Raw genomic sequence first — 11,225 nt, forward strand, 5'->3', positions numbered from 1 at the left:
GAGTTATTATTAAATGGGTTCTGATGGTAGGTCTACAGTTATACACGCTAACAAGTTGTTACTAAATGGATGTTGTGTCCGTACCATCTGCAGGGAGTTTCTAAAAAATATCCACTCAGTTCTTATAACCAGCCCGAAGAAGCTTCTACAGCCCTAACACCCAAACGTTATTATTTATGGTTTATAATAAATCTATAAGAGTAACTTAATGATTTATTAACTATTAGCTAGAAAGCCACCAACTCTAAACATTTTTGTAAAATATTCCCACAGAGGTTTGAGTTTGGGCAAATGTTTTACAGCTGCAGTGACCTCATGGCTGTCTTTCTCTAATAAGAAGTAAGACTTAAATATTGTGAGCATTTATAACAGTGATATGACTGAATGCACTTCACCGTCAGAGGCTACAGATTCCTCTTTGAGAAACTCAGACACTCAAATCAGAGTAAATACCAAAAGATTACAAAAAGTCCTCCATTAGAAGTTTGAACTCACCACTAGAAATCCTGCAAGGTCATCAGCTGGCATTAAAGCATCTTAAAATGTGTAACTACATGACACACAGCTGGCTTAGGGCAGTGTTTCCTAATTGAAGGTTATTGTGTGACCTCAGAGGGGTCATAAGATAAGCATGAGAGGCCATGGGGTTATTAACGGCAGAAAAAGAAAGAAAAAGAAGCTTTTTTTTCTTATTTTGCTGTAAAATGTAAAATAATTTAACAGGTTTGAGCTTTAAAAAGTTATTTAAACTAAAAACAAAGGAGAAGTTTCACATTAAGAAAGTAATTTTTAAAACACCTTATAAAACTTTATAAAATGTTTGGGATCTTAAATACAGATAAAAATGGTGCAGTAAAAAAGGCCTCAATACCTTTGGAATAACATGGAATACAGATTAGAGCATAACACAAAGTAGAAATACTCTAGTACAAAGTACATGAAGTCAGTCTGATTATTGCCTCTCCAGCTAACGTAAAGAAAAATGAACCCAACCTTTTATTATTATTATTATTATTTTTAAATCAAAAAGCAGCTTCACTCCCAGAGCGCGCAGGATTAAATGTGTTTCCCTCCACTCGACCTGATCAAACCGAAAGAAATAACAGATCAACAAAGCTCGTCTTTTTCTCTGTTCTTCTCTGTAACTTACATGCCCCCGATGATAAGAGCTCGAGCTGGAGGCAAAAACCCCAGAAAGAAACCTCATCCATCATCAGCCTGCTCGGTCTGAGGCGCCCTCTGCTGGCACAGCCGCCTCATTACAGAGACCTCACGGACACAAACAAACAAACCGCAGCAGCTGTGAAGTCACACACAGCCTTCCAGATGTTGAGCACCCATACAAACAAAAATGTTCAAGGTGGTTTCATGCATTTTATGATTTTGATTAAAGTCGTTCACAGTGACTGGCTGATTTTAACATTTATGTGCAAATAAATACAAACTCCTTATGTTTACGCTCTCTATTATTAGGTATACAACATTATATGTATATATATATTTCTATTCGCTGATTTTGAAACTAAGACTTCAATATTTGTGCTAAATTCTAAATTCTGTAAATGTATACAGGAGATATATAACTCAGCGTGCATCGCCACATTTTTTAAACTCAGTTTTCTCGCAAACAAAAGCGCAAAGTGGAGCTGAATTCTGTTAATTTTACGCAGCTGCTTTGGAGTGATTGAAACCCTGATTATAAACTGTGAAAAATATGAGAAATATAAGCATTGAAGCCTCTTCTCTCCTGTGCAAAAGCACCGTGTTATTGCGCTCCTGAGCCTCGGTGGTGACAGTGCAAAGTCTTCCTCCTGACGCATCTGCGTGCTGCAGTCTCTACCGTCTCCTGACCCAGCGATGATCCCCGCCGCCATGAATTATGCATGAGATCCGGGTACAGATTACCCCTATCAATATGCAATACTCATTACGCTGGCTAAATTGCCACTTAATAGTTATGAATATGTGGAAAATGTCTGGGACCCATATAGCCCACCACTACTTTTTTACTCTTTTTTTTCTTAAACCTGAAATGAGTTTGGAAATACTTTTGGAAATATTGCAGAAGTCTCTTGCAGTCTTTTGCTTTCCTGCACATAATATCATTATGTTTTATTAGTGGCCGCTAGACAATGCACTCCAGGACCCACATAGCCTGGCTTTTCTTTATGTAAAGTCAGTGAAGCCTGTGTCCAGCTCAGAGTTGTCCGAGACTTCACCTTTGGCCGCTCGGTGACTTGACAGATTCGGATAAATCACTCCAGGACCTCGCTCAAGTTCGTTTTTGCATGGCAGCTCTATAAAGCTTCTCATTAGCCTTCAAGAGATTTTATTTTCCCTCCTAAAAAATCAGCTTGTGTTTGAAAAAGAAACTTTGGATTACTTTCTTTTAAGTATGAAAATCGGCCAGTATGTGTCCACGCTGAGCAGAAACAGGGGCCTCTAAATGAGGATGTTCAAACAGCAAAACGTTTAGGATTTTCATGATAAAAGTGACAAATAATGTGGCTCTGTGGCTCAAAATCAGAACTAAAATTTGCGCAATTAAATCTTAATATTTAGACTGTTTTTAAAATAACATTTTAGCAGCCACACTCTTTTAATGCGTAACAGTTATTGGAAGTTTTCGCGCAGCAGCTTAAACTAACTAAACATGAGTGGACACCACTTCCTTCCCCAGTCCAGCCTTTGCAGTCCCATCCACGCAGTTAAGCCGTCACTTTCATTCAAGGTTGTGAATTATATAGTACATTGTCTACTCCCCAAAACCATAAAACCAACTTTATGGACCTCACGTGACTTTTCACAGTCTGTAAGTAATATAGGCCTATACAATCTTTGGTAAGGGGGATTTTTACCAACTTCAGCCTTGCCTATATACCTGTAAAGCCAAAGCTTTACCCCCTCTTTTTTTTAAAAGGTGGATTTTATCAGCAACATATTTTCCCACATGGCAAACATCTCGCTGCAGAGAGGTAAGTGTTTAAAAAGTCTTCTTTTTCACTGTGTCTGCGCCAAAAACAATGCGTCAAAAAATTGACCCGAAATCTTGTTTGTGTGTGGGACATTTTAACAAATCCTTCAGGTTAATCATTAATAAGTTAAATGCGGGTGAAAAGCAGCCACACACACACTCACATACACACGCACGCACGCAGAAAAAGTTGCGCATCTCCACTTAAATATGGCCTGCCTTTTTTTAAAAAAGAAAAACCTAATCTGTTTTTATTCTAATCGATGAGACAGTCGAGACACGTTCAAAGCAATTGAGAGAAACTTTATTTTCAAGCGCTATGAGTTCACTTACAAATACAAAAAGCTTATTGGAGAAAAAAGCTTACATCACTGCCTATCCACAGAATAACCCTTTGCACTAAAAATTTATCACATTGACAGGTTGAATACATTTGCATTGCTCATAATTAGTCCTAAACAATGGTAATAATTATAATAATAATAATAATAATAATAATAATAATAATAATAATAACAGATGCACAAAATATCCTAGAGCTACACATTGGCTTGAAAGTTTATGGATCTTGGCCACAAGTTAACCATCAAAAATAGCAGTAAAAGTTACACTAAAGCGCTTTGAATGGCCCCCGGAATACATTACATTCAATGAAGAGCAGCATGTGGTTTGGAAACTTCTTCTTTTCTTTTCCTTTTTTTAAACGTGTGTTTTGTTTTGTTTTTACTGTACAATGAATTTACTCCTGTTAGACCGCGGAGAAGTTACAATAAAGAGCTCAAGTTGAAACACCTTCAAGAGAAAGACAGAAAGAGACAGAAAGAGAGAGGAGAGATGGACAGATAACTCCCCAGCCCTGCGATATTTACATCTTATTTTCCACATCTAAGCTACAACAACAGTGAACTAAAAATGGCATTTTAAGACCACAGAATACTTCTTTTTCTATCACAATGGCATGCTGGAAGGTGCTGCGCTTTAAATAGCTTTACAGTACTCATGGGTTCTCTTTTTTTTTTTTTTTAACTTATTATGTTTTTCTTTTTTTCTTTCTTTCTGTGTTTTTTTTTTAACTCCACCAAAAAGTTATTCAGTTGTGGAAGGCGCTCCCTCCCGTTACGAGGCTCATGCTTTTCAGTTTATTGTCCTTCTTCCACTTCATCCTGCGGTTCTGAAACCAGATTTTGATCTGTCTTTCGGAAAGACACAGGGCGTGGGCTATCTCTATCCTCCGCCGTCTGGTTAGGTACCTATTGAAGTGAAACTCTTTCTCCAGCTCTAGCGTCTGGTAGCGGGTGTACGCAGTTCGGGCCCTTTTCCCATCAGGTCCAGTCATATCTACAATTTTACAGAAAATCCAGAAAATTAGCAACCGCACTGCACACCAACAACTACACTTTCTTTTCTGTCTTTTCTCCCTTTTTTTTAATGTGGGGGGGCTTTTCGCTGTGATTTAATGGACGGAGAGGGGGGGTCACACAGCATGAAATGGGTGGAAGCATGCAACCAACACGACACATAACACAACACAACAATCAGCCTTCCCTCTGCAGCTCTGGGCCAGCACAGCTCACTACACCCCACACCTCCTCCGGGCTCCAGCGGCATTTAAAGCAAACAACCCCACAAAGATTTTTTTTTTCTCTTACTGATTCTGCCTCTAAATTCTTCCTTCCACGCCAGCCTGCGCACTCATGCAACACCTGACAGATTTATGGCACACCGTCAGCGTGACAGCCTTCAAAACTAAATATTAAGAGAGGTGGAAATCTACCATGGCTTATGTGCAGCTTCCGCATCCACGGGAATATTTGTGGCGTTTGGCAGTCGTTTGCTGTGGGAGTGGAGGAGGTGGCGTTGGGCTCCTGGTGCTGCTGCTGCTGCTGCTGCTGCTGCTGCGCCCGCGGTGCCGTGCCGGAGGAGCCTCCGCCGCCTCCGCCGCCGCTGCTATGCGCGCCCTCCTCGCTCTCGGATGCGACCGTGGCGTCCTCTATCTCCGTGAAATGAGCGCTGTTGCTTTTGTTGAGGCTGCTGCCGCCCGAGGTCGCGCTCCGGTCAGAGGGAGGAGAGGGGCTTTTTAGTTCCAGCTGCTCCCGGCTGGCTGTGGCGCACGACGGCGGCGGCGGCTGCACCGGGTCTGGAGACGACAGCGAGCAGTTGGGCGTCTGTCTGTAGCGGGCGTCCGCCCCAAATCCCCGGGCATCCTCCCTCACAGCCCCGAAGTGGCCGCCGGTGTTGGTGCGGTTCACGGTTAGGTCCATGCCATTGTAGTTGTAGCCGAAAGACCCGGAGTGCATGGTGCCAGGGTCTCTGAAGGAGCCGCTCACAGCGCCGTTAGTCCCATAATTTAGTAACTGATAGTCGGAGCCATTTGGATAGCGCCCTGAGAACGAGTTTACAAAGTAAGAGCTCATTTGCTTGGATTTTTAAAGCCTCGATTTGTAGATCTTTGTCGCTATAATCCTGTGTGCTTGCACGATTTATGGATGCAATCATGAATTATAAGCAATGAAGCCCTACTGTACTTTGCCAGGTATGCGGCCAAATATGGGAGAGCGTTCGGGAATCACGTGCCTTTGTTGACCAGTCGTAAATCCTCACTGATGACTTCAAGGGGTAATTCATGCTCCATGGTTACAAATGATGACGAAATAATGGTCGTTAGGGCTCCAGTCAATGGTGCCTCCCCGCTGCGCCCCGAGAGCCGCGCAGGCAGAGAGCGCCATCTTCCGGACAGCTGCGGTAGCACCCCGCCGGGACTCGCTGTCAGGGCCCCCGGAGTCATCCATCATTTATGTAACACTCATAACGCAGGCCACAAAAGGCTCAGGTAGCACAAAACAGCGAGCTCTCAGCCAAACTCGCGCACTTTACCCAAAAGTATCCAAAAAAGGGGGAAATTTTCACTTTTACGCCATATTATATGATTTTATTGTGGCTTAAGAAGCTGAGCAGACGCTGAGCCACTACCATTACTACTAAAACTACTAATGGCACCGCTACTGCTGATAATATTCGTACAAATAATAATAATAGACAACCAGAATTTCCAATATACATCAAAAAGCCTTTATTTCTATGTACAATTTCCTAAACAAAATATTGCACACAATATCCAGATGTGCATCGAAGACAACAATAAATAACATGTAACATCTGTACAAATTTCTTTCTTTTCTTCTTTTTTAATGGCACAAAACAAGCCTACAGACTATCACAGAGCGACCACAGCCACAGGATGTACAGTTAAAAGGACGAAAACTCCTCTTTTAATGTCAAAATAAAATCAACATTAAAACAAAGAAAGGAACTCAGTAGGCCTACACGATCATGAGGTAACAACATGAACCAAACACTAAAAATTATTTACATTTTGGCGGATTTTTTTTATTATTATTTGATTTTATTTGTTTTTGGGTTTTTGTTTTTTTTTTGTTTTTTTTTTGCATAGTCCCCTAAATAAACGCACGAGCACACACAGGACAAACAGAGGAGGACCTGGTTTCTGATTTTTAACCTAATGCGGACACAGTCACTGTGCAGATACTGGAATAAACTCTACACGTCTCTAACATGTGATTTGGCAGCACTTTGTATCTACAAAGGAATAATACATTGTTTTTTTATGTCAGGAGTGTGCACATACACACACACATGCCTTTTATTTTATTTTATTTTATTTTAAGTGTCCTTTTAGCTCTTTTTCTCCGCCTGTTCCTCCTCCTCGGGCGTCTTTGAGGGGTTGAGGAGTTTGTTCTCCTTTTTCCACTTCATCCTGCGGTTCTGAAACCAGATTTTGATCTGTCTCTCCGTTAGGCACAGGGCGTGGGAGATCTCTATCCGGCGCCTCCTGGTCAGGTAGCGGTTAAAGTGGAACTCCTTCTCCAGCTCCAGAGTCTGGTAGCGGGTGTAGGTCTGTCGGCCCCTGCGGCCGCTGCTGCCAAACGGGCCTGCAATGAAAATGAAGTCATGTGTTAATAATTAAATGTTAAGTGTGGGAGGAAAACGCACTCACTGTGTGCAGTGATGCATCCAAATTAAATAATTAAGTAAATACAAATAAACAAAATAAAACCGTTCTGCGCAAAAGTCCGAAAAAAATCAAAATGTATGTTTTTATTTTATATTTTCTCCTTTCTGTAGGTGCAGATTTATCTTGTTTAAAAAAAATGTTCACATATATATGTGATATTACGATAGTAGTCCCATTATATCTCTTAAACTTCCCACATGGCGCCTGTTACAGTAAGCCTTTCAGAAAAGTGTCATTAGTACAGCGCAGTCTCTGTATAATAAATGATGCACTGGCTCTCTTGTGTCATCTAAAGCACGCATTGTGCACGTGCAGTCAGAGGCAGGCTTGTTTTCTCCTTTAATTTGCAGTGAAATTCATATTTTTTTGTTCGTGTTTGGGACGTTAAATTAAGTTTTTTAGCCAAAAGGCGCATTAAAAAATCCAAAAAGGGGCCATGTGACGCGAGCTGGGAGCTCTTGGGTTGAAGCTCGGGTGGTGTAGGCCCACTGAGTTCGTGCGTGTGCGTGCGCGCAATGTAGTGAATGTGTGTGTGTGCGCGCGAGTATGCAGCCCGTGCCTGTGTTGTGCTGATGATGTAGTAGTAGCCAAAAGCCCCGAAGGCGCACGAATCTCCGTGTGCAATCGCCAAAAACACAAACTTCCCGCTCGGCTCTGTCTCCGCGCGCTGTGCTGCTCGCAATGATCTGAAAGGCTTTCCACACCTGGCAGGTAGCCTCTTCTAACGGCCGTGAGTACTCACCGGCGGAGCAGGCGTTCATCCTCTGCATCCACGGGTAGATCAGCGTGGACGACTTGTCGTCGATGCTGCTGCTCATGCTGACAGCTTGCTCCGGGCACTCCGCTTTGCGCTGCTGATGCTCCTGAGTGACAAACAGCGGCTGGTCCTCGCGGCTCGAGAAAGCGCACGAGCCCTCCGCGTCCTTGTAGAAAGTCCCGACCGGATTGTAGTCGCAGGGCGCTCCGCCGCCGGCCCGGCCGTAGATGGCCGCGGCCGCTGCGCCCGTCTGCTGGTAGTAAGACGCCGGGTAAACCTTCTCCTGCATGTTGGCTGCTCCATATGTGGCCGCGTTGGAGTAGTGTCTTAACGGATCGGTGTATCCCGAGGAATAAAGCGGTATCTGACCCAGGAGAGAGTCCTGTCCTCCCGGCAGAGACACGGGAAAAGTTGAGTTAACAAAATAGGAACTCATTGGGTGGACAACGGGGTGTATATACTCCGGAGGAATATGATTTGTTGTCTTTTATAGTCCAAGTGGTTTTGCCATTACTTTATCGGAGATTTGGTTTTTGCTGAAAGGGGGGGTTGTGAGGTGCCACTGAATACAGAGGGGAAGTGTACCATCTGATCAACCTCTGGCCAATCACCGCCGTCTGTGCTTGCACTATTGCACCCATGGGGGGCTCTTGTTGCGCGCAGGAGTCCCCGGTGAATCGAAATGAAGCGCTCGAGCTTGTCGCTCGCGCACACGCTCACACAGACGCGAAGACTCATAGAAATATATTTATACTTTTTTTAAAGCCTAAATATAACCCCTGTTTCATGCAATCCAGCCCCCTCTCTCCCACACTCTGTCACACACAAACACACGGTGCAAAAAAGCAAAACATTTACGCACAGCCTGAGTCTCGCTCAGCCTCTAACCTTCACTTCCATCTCCTTTAATAATTCACTAAAGCCAACAAAGTCTGGAATAAAACTCTTCTGCCAGTAAACCCTTTAAAACGAGCACCAACTGATCCACATGGACGCAAGAAACCTGCGTCAGTGATGCATATATTTCACTCTTCGAAGGTGAGACCTCATCCTGATTCAACCCTGACTGACTGAAGTCCACGAAGACGTGCAGAGAGCAGCGGGGAGGACACGCGCCGGCACTCAGGATCATCATAATCATCATCATCATCATCATCATCACGTTAACACACCATGATGAAGTGGACAACAATTTCACACTTAGAAAAAAAAACTGGTAAGTATGAAGGGTTGAAAGACGTCTCAGGTGCCTGGAGCCTGCTTTTCGTTTCTTTGTTTTCACCCATGAACTAATTTGTATTTAAGAGCAAACGAGGAGGGAAATTAAGGCGACTGTTATTAGTCTTCTGTGTTTTTCTTCTCTGTCCATCATTTAACTCGTATTGATTGATTGTTATAATTAATAAAATACAAATTTTGCTTCCATTCTGAAGCTAAGTCGCTTTTCGAAATGTAAAGTTTGCAGAATTTCGTTCAAAAAGGAAGGAAAATGCATTTATAATAAATTATTCTATCTCCTTCTGTTCAGTTAGTTTCCCTTTTTAAAAAAAGCCAATAACTCTGAATAAAACCCAGAAAAAAAGCAGTTTTAAAAGTATTCTAACGTGAGTATAAAACACATAAATTGTATAAGAGCTTCATAGACGGAGGGAAAATAATAATAATCAGGAATGAATAATCCGCCTCTTGTCTTTGATTTTGCGCCCTTGGTCCACAGATTTTCTGTTTGCGTCATGTCTGCTTTGAAAACATTTTATATTTTAATATTTCGATCAGAATTGAGATGAAATCAAATCTTAATCTTTAGCTGGATTGGCGCCTCTCCGCCAGGCCGCAGTCCCTGCAGCCCGGTGCTGGACAGCTGCTGGACATTTGGAGAAACACTGACTAACAAAGAGGCAATCCCGTGTTTTCCCGTCACGTTATGGCCTCAGCCATAAACTCCCAGCATCAAAAAGGACGCAGAACACCCTGCAGAGGCGCCGGAAATAGAAAATAAATCGATAAAAGAGAAGAGCGGTGATTATTGACTCCGCGTTTTGTGCAAAATCAGGACGAGGATGCATCAGAGCGAATATTTGTTTAAAGCTACATCAAAAATGTGAGGGGGGGGAAAGCAGAAAGGCGAAAAGATACAACTAGGACACGGTGCGCAATATCAGCATAAATCGATTTCTTCAGAATAAAAGCACAAAAATGAATTACAATAATCCGAATAAATCAATCAGCAGAGTGAAAAACGTGTAGCCGGAGATCTTTTTGTTTTTTACCCCCAAGAAAAACATGACTCAGCTGTAGCACAGGCCCTTTACCATCACCATCATCATCATCAAAGTCAAGCTTGCCTGGCCTGAAGCCACCTGGTTATACAACACCAGTCGCCAGCAGGCCTCAGACTCGGCAAGAGTCTTTTTTCACCATTTTAGGGAAAATATTTGGCGTGTGAAGGAATTGCAGCACCTCAGGGGTTAAACAGAGAGTGCAGCAACTGGTTGTGAATAGCACAAACAGCGCAAGCGGAATAATAAAATGCTTTGGAGAGGGTAATTTCCCTTTCTTAAAGACAGATCTCCCCGTTTCCAGCTTTGTAAACATCAGGCCTGCAGTGACAGTGAAGCAGCAGCAGCAGCACCAGCAGGAATATCAGAAACATGGTGCCCTTACCTTTGTTGATAATCCGTCATTTCCAGTGTGGGTGCCACTCCGCAGCAGCTCCTCTTCGCTTCCTGTCAGCCCCACAAAGAAAAAAAAATCCCCACTTTGCTTAAGTGATTTCATGAAAGTAATCCCACTATTCCAGGAATGTGGTGATCCCTCATTTTCACGAACATAAAGCCACACAAGTACAGCCACATTAACGAGGCGCGCACGGCGCAGGAATTGCGCAGAGCCTCCATCGCCTACTTTTTGTTTTTTTTTTTTAGGGAGAGGGGGGGAATTACGCACGAAACCGCGAGCGGCTGTTCTTACCAACACTCCAAACGCTCACTGCACATGCAAAGAGCCCAGAAAAAGCTTGTGTTAGTAAGTGTTAAGTGAACGAGCGGTTGGAAAACAGCAGCTGCAATATAACCTCATGGGAAATAAGTTCCCATTCCTGCTGTCCACATGACCCCTCAGCAACCAATCCCCGAGCCAGGCGAGTCGTAAACTTCCAAGGCAAAGTTGTAAATTTTCATAAACAGCGGCCGTTTTTGTGCTTTGGACGCGCTTTCCTCACCGCCATCTTTATTTTCTCCCAAAGAGTGAAATGTTTAAATTTTGCGTCAATATGGTAGAAACGGGTCAAGATGTGGAGGTGTGAGGGTGGTCTGCGGGGAAGGATGCGCTCTCGGTTCTGATCCATCTGGTTGGAGAAAGGTTTGTAGCTTCTTATTGATCTCTAACCACGGCAGTGGTCTTATTCGCGTACCCAAAAATTCAAATCGAATAACAGGAAGTGAATCTGGCTCCAGTCCTTC

The 11,225-nt window shown here is 43.2% G+C and overlaps 2 protein-coding genes across 3 annotated transcripts; both read right to left on the reverse strand.

Annotated features, from left to right (window-relative positions):
- Positions 1–4,064: 4,064 nt before the first annotated feature.
- On the reverse strand, positions 4,065–5,388 carry hoxb5b (homeobox B5b). The gene is made up of 2 exons (XM_085361039.1): positions 4,749–5,388; positions 4,065–4,312 (listed from the first exon to the last, which is right to left on the reverse strand). Exons 1-2 carry the CDS (start codon positions 5,386–5,388, stop codon positions 4,065–4,067), a joined length of 888 nt encoding a protein of 295 aa, XP_085217165.1.
- Positions 5,389–6,667: 1,279 nt separating this feature from the next.
- On the reverse strand, positions 6,668–10,542 carry hoxb6b (homeobox B6b). 2 transcript variants are annotated; one of them, XM_085361041.1, is made up of 3 exons: positions 10,429–10,542; positions 7,750–8,146; positions 6,668–6,924 (listed from the first exon to the last, which is right to left on the reverse strand). In XM_085361041.1, exons 1-3 carry the CDS (start codon positions 10,540–10,542, stop codon positions 6,668–6,670), a joined length of 768 nt encoding a protein of 255 aa, XP_085217167.1. The 2 variants fall into 2 exon arrangements, with proteins under 2 accessions (XP_085217167.1, XP_085217168.1); XM_085361042.1 differs by lacking the exon at positions 10,429–10,542 and having other exon boundaries at positions 6,668–6,932; positions 7,716–8,200.
- Positions 10,543–11,225: the final 683 nt, after the last annotated feature.

Source organism: Diplotaxodon limnothrissa, linkage group LG8, assembly GCF_057381915.1.
Source record: "Diplotaxodon limnothrissa isolate DT_005_m linkage group LG8, D_limnothrissa_male_GT1.1, whole genome shotgun sequence".
NCBI classification, from domain to species: Eukaryota; Metazoa; Chordata; class Actinopteri; order Cichliformes; family Cichlidae; genus Diplotaxodon; species Diplotaxodon limnothrissa.

What these genes read in the sequence shown, in the direction of transcription:
- hoxb6b (XM_085361041.1), bottom strand. Translation starts at nt 10,542, where the DNA reads ATGAAATCACTTAAGCAAAGTGGGGATTTTTTTTTCTTTGTGGGGCTG. An exon ending in ATGACGGATTATCAACAAAG is followed by an intron (nt 8,147 to 10,428) that starts GTAAGGGCACCA and finishes CCGGGAGGACAG; the next exon opens with GACTCTCTCCTGGGTCAGAT. An exon ending in GATGAACGCCTGCTCCGCCG is followed by an intron (nt 6,925 to 7,749) that starts GTGAGTACTCAC and finishes TTTTCATTGCAG; the next exon opens with GCCCGTTTGGCAGCAGCGGC.
- hoxb5b (XM_085361039.1), bottom strand. Translation starts at nt 5,388, where the DNA reads ATGAGCTCTTACTTTGTAAACTCGTTCTCAGGGCGCTATCCAAATGGC. An exon ending in GAAGCTGCACATAAGCCATG is followed by an intron (nt 4,313 to 4,748) that starts GTAGATTTCCAC and finishes GTAAAATTGTAG; the next exon opens with ATATGACTGGACCTGATGGG.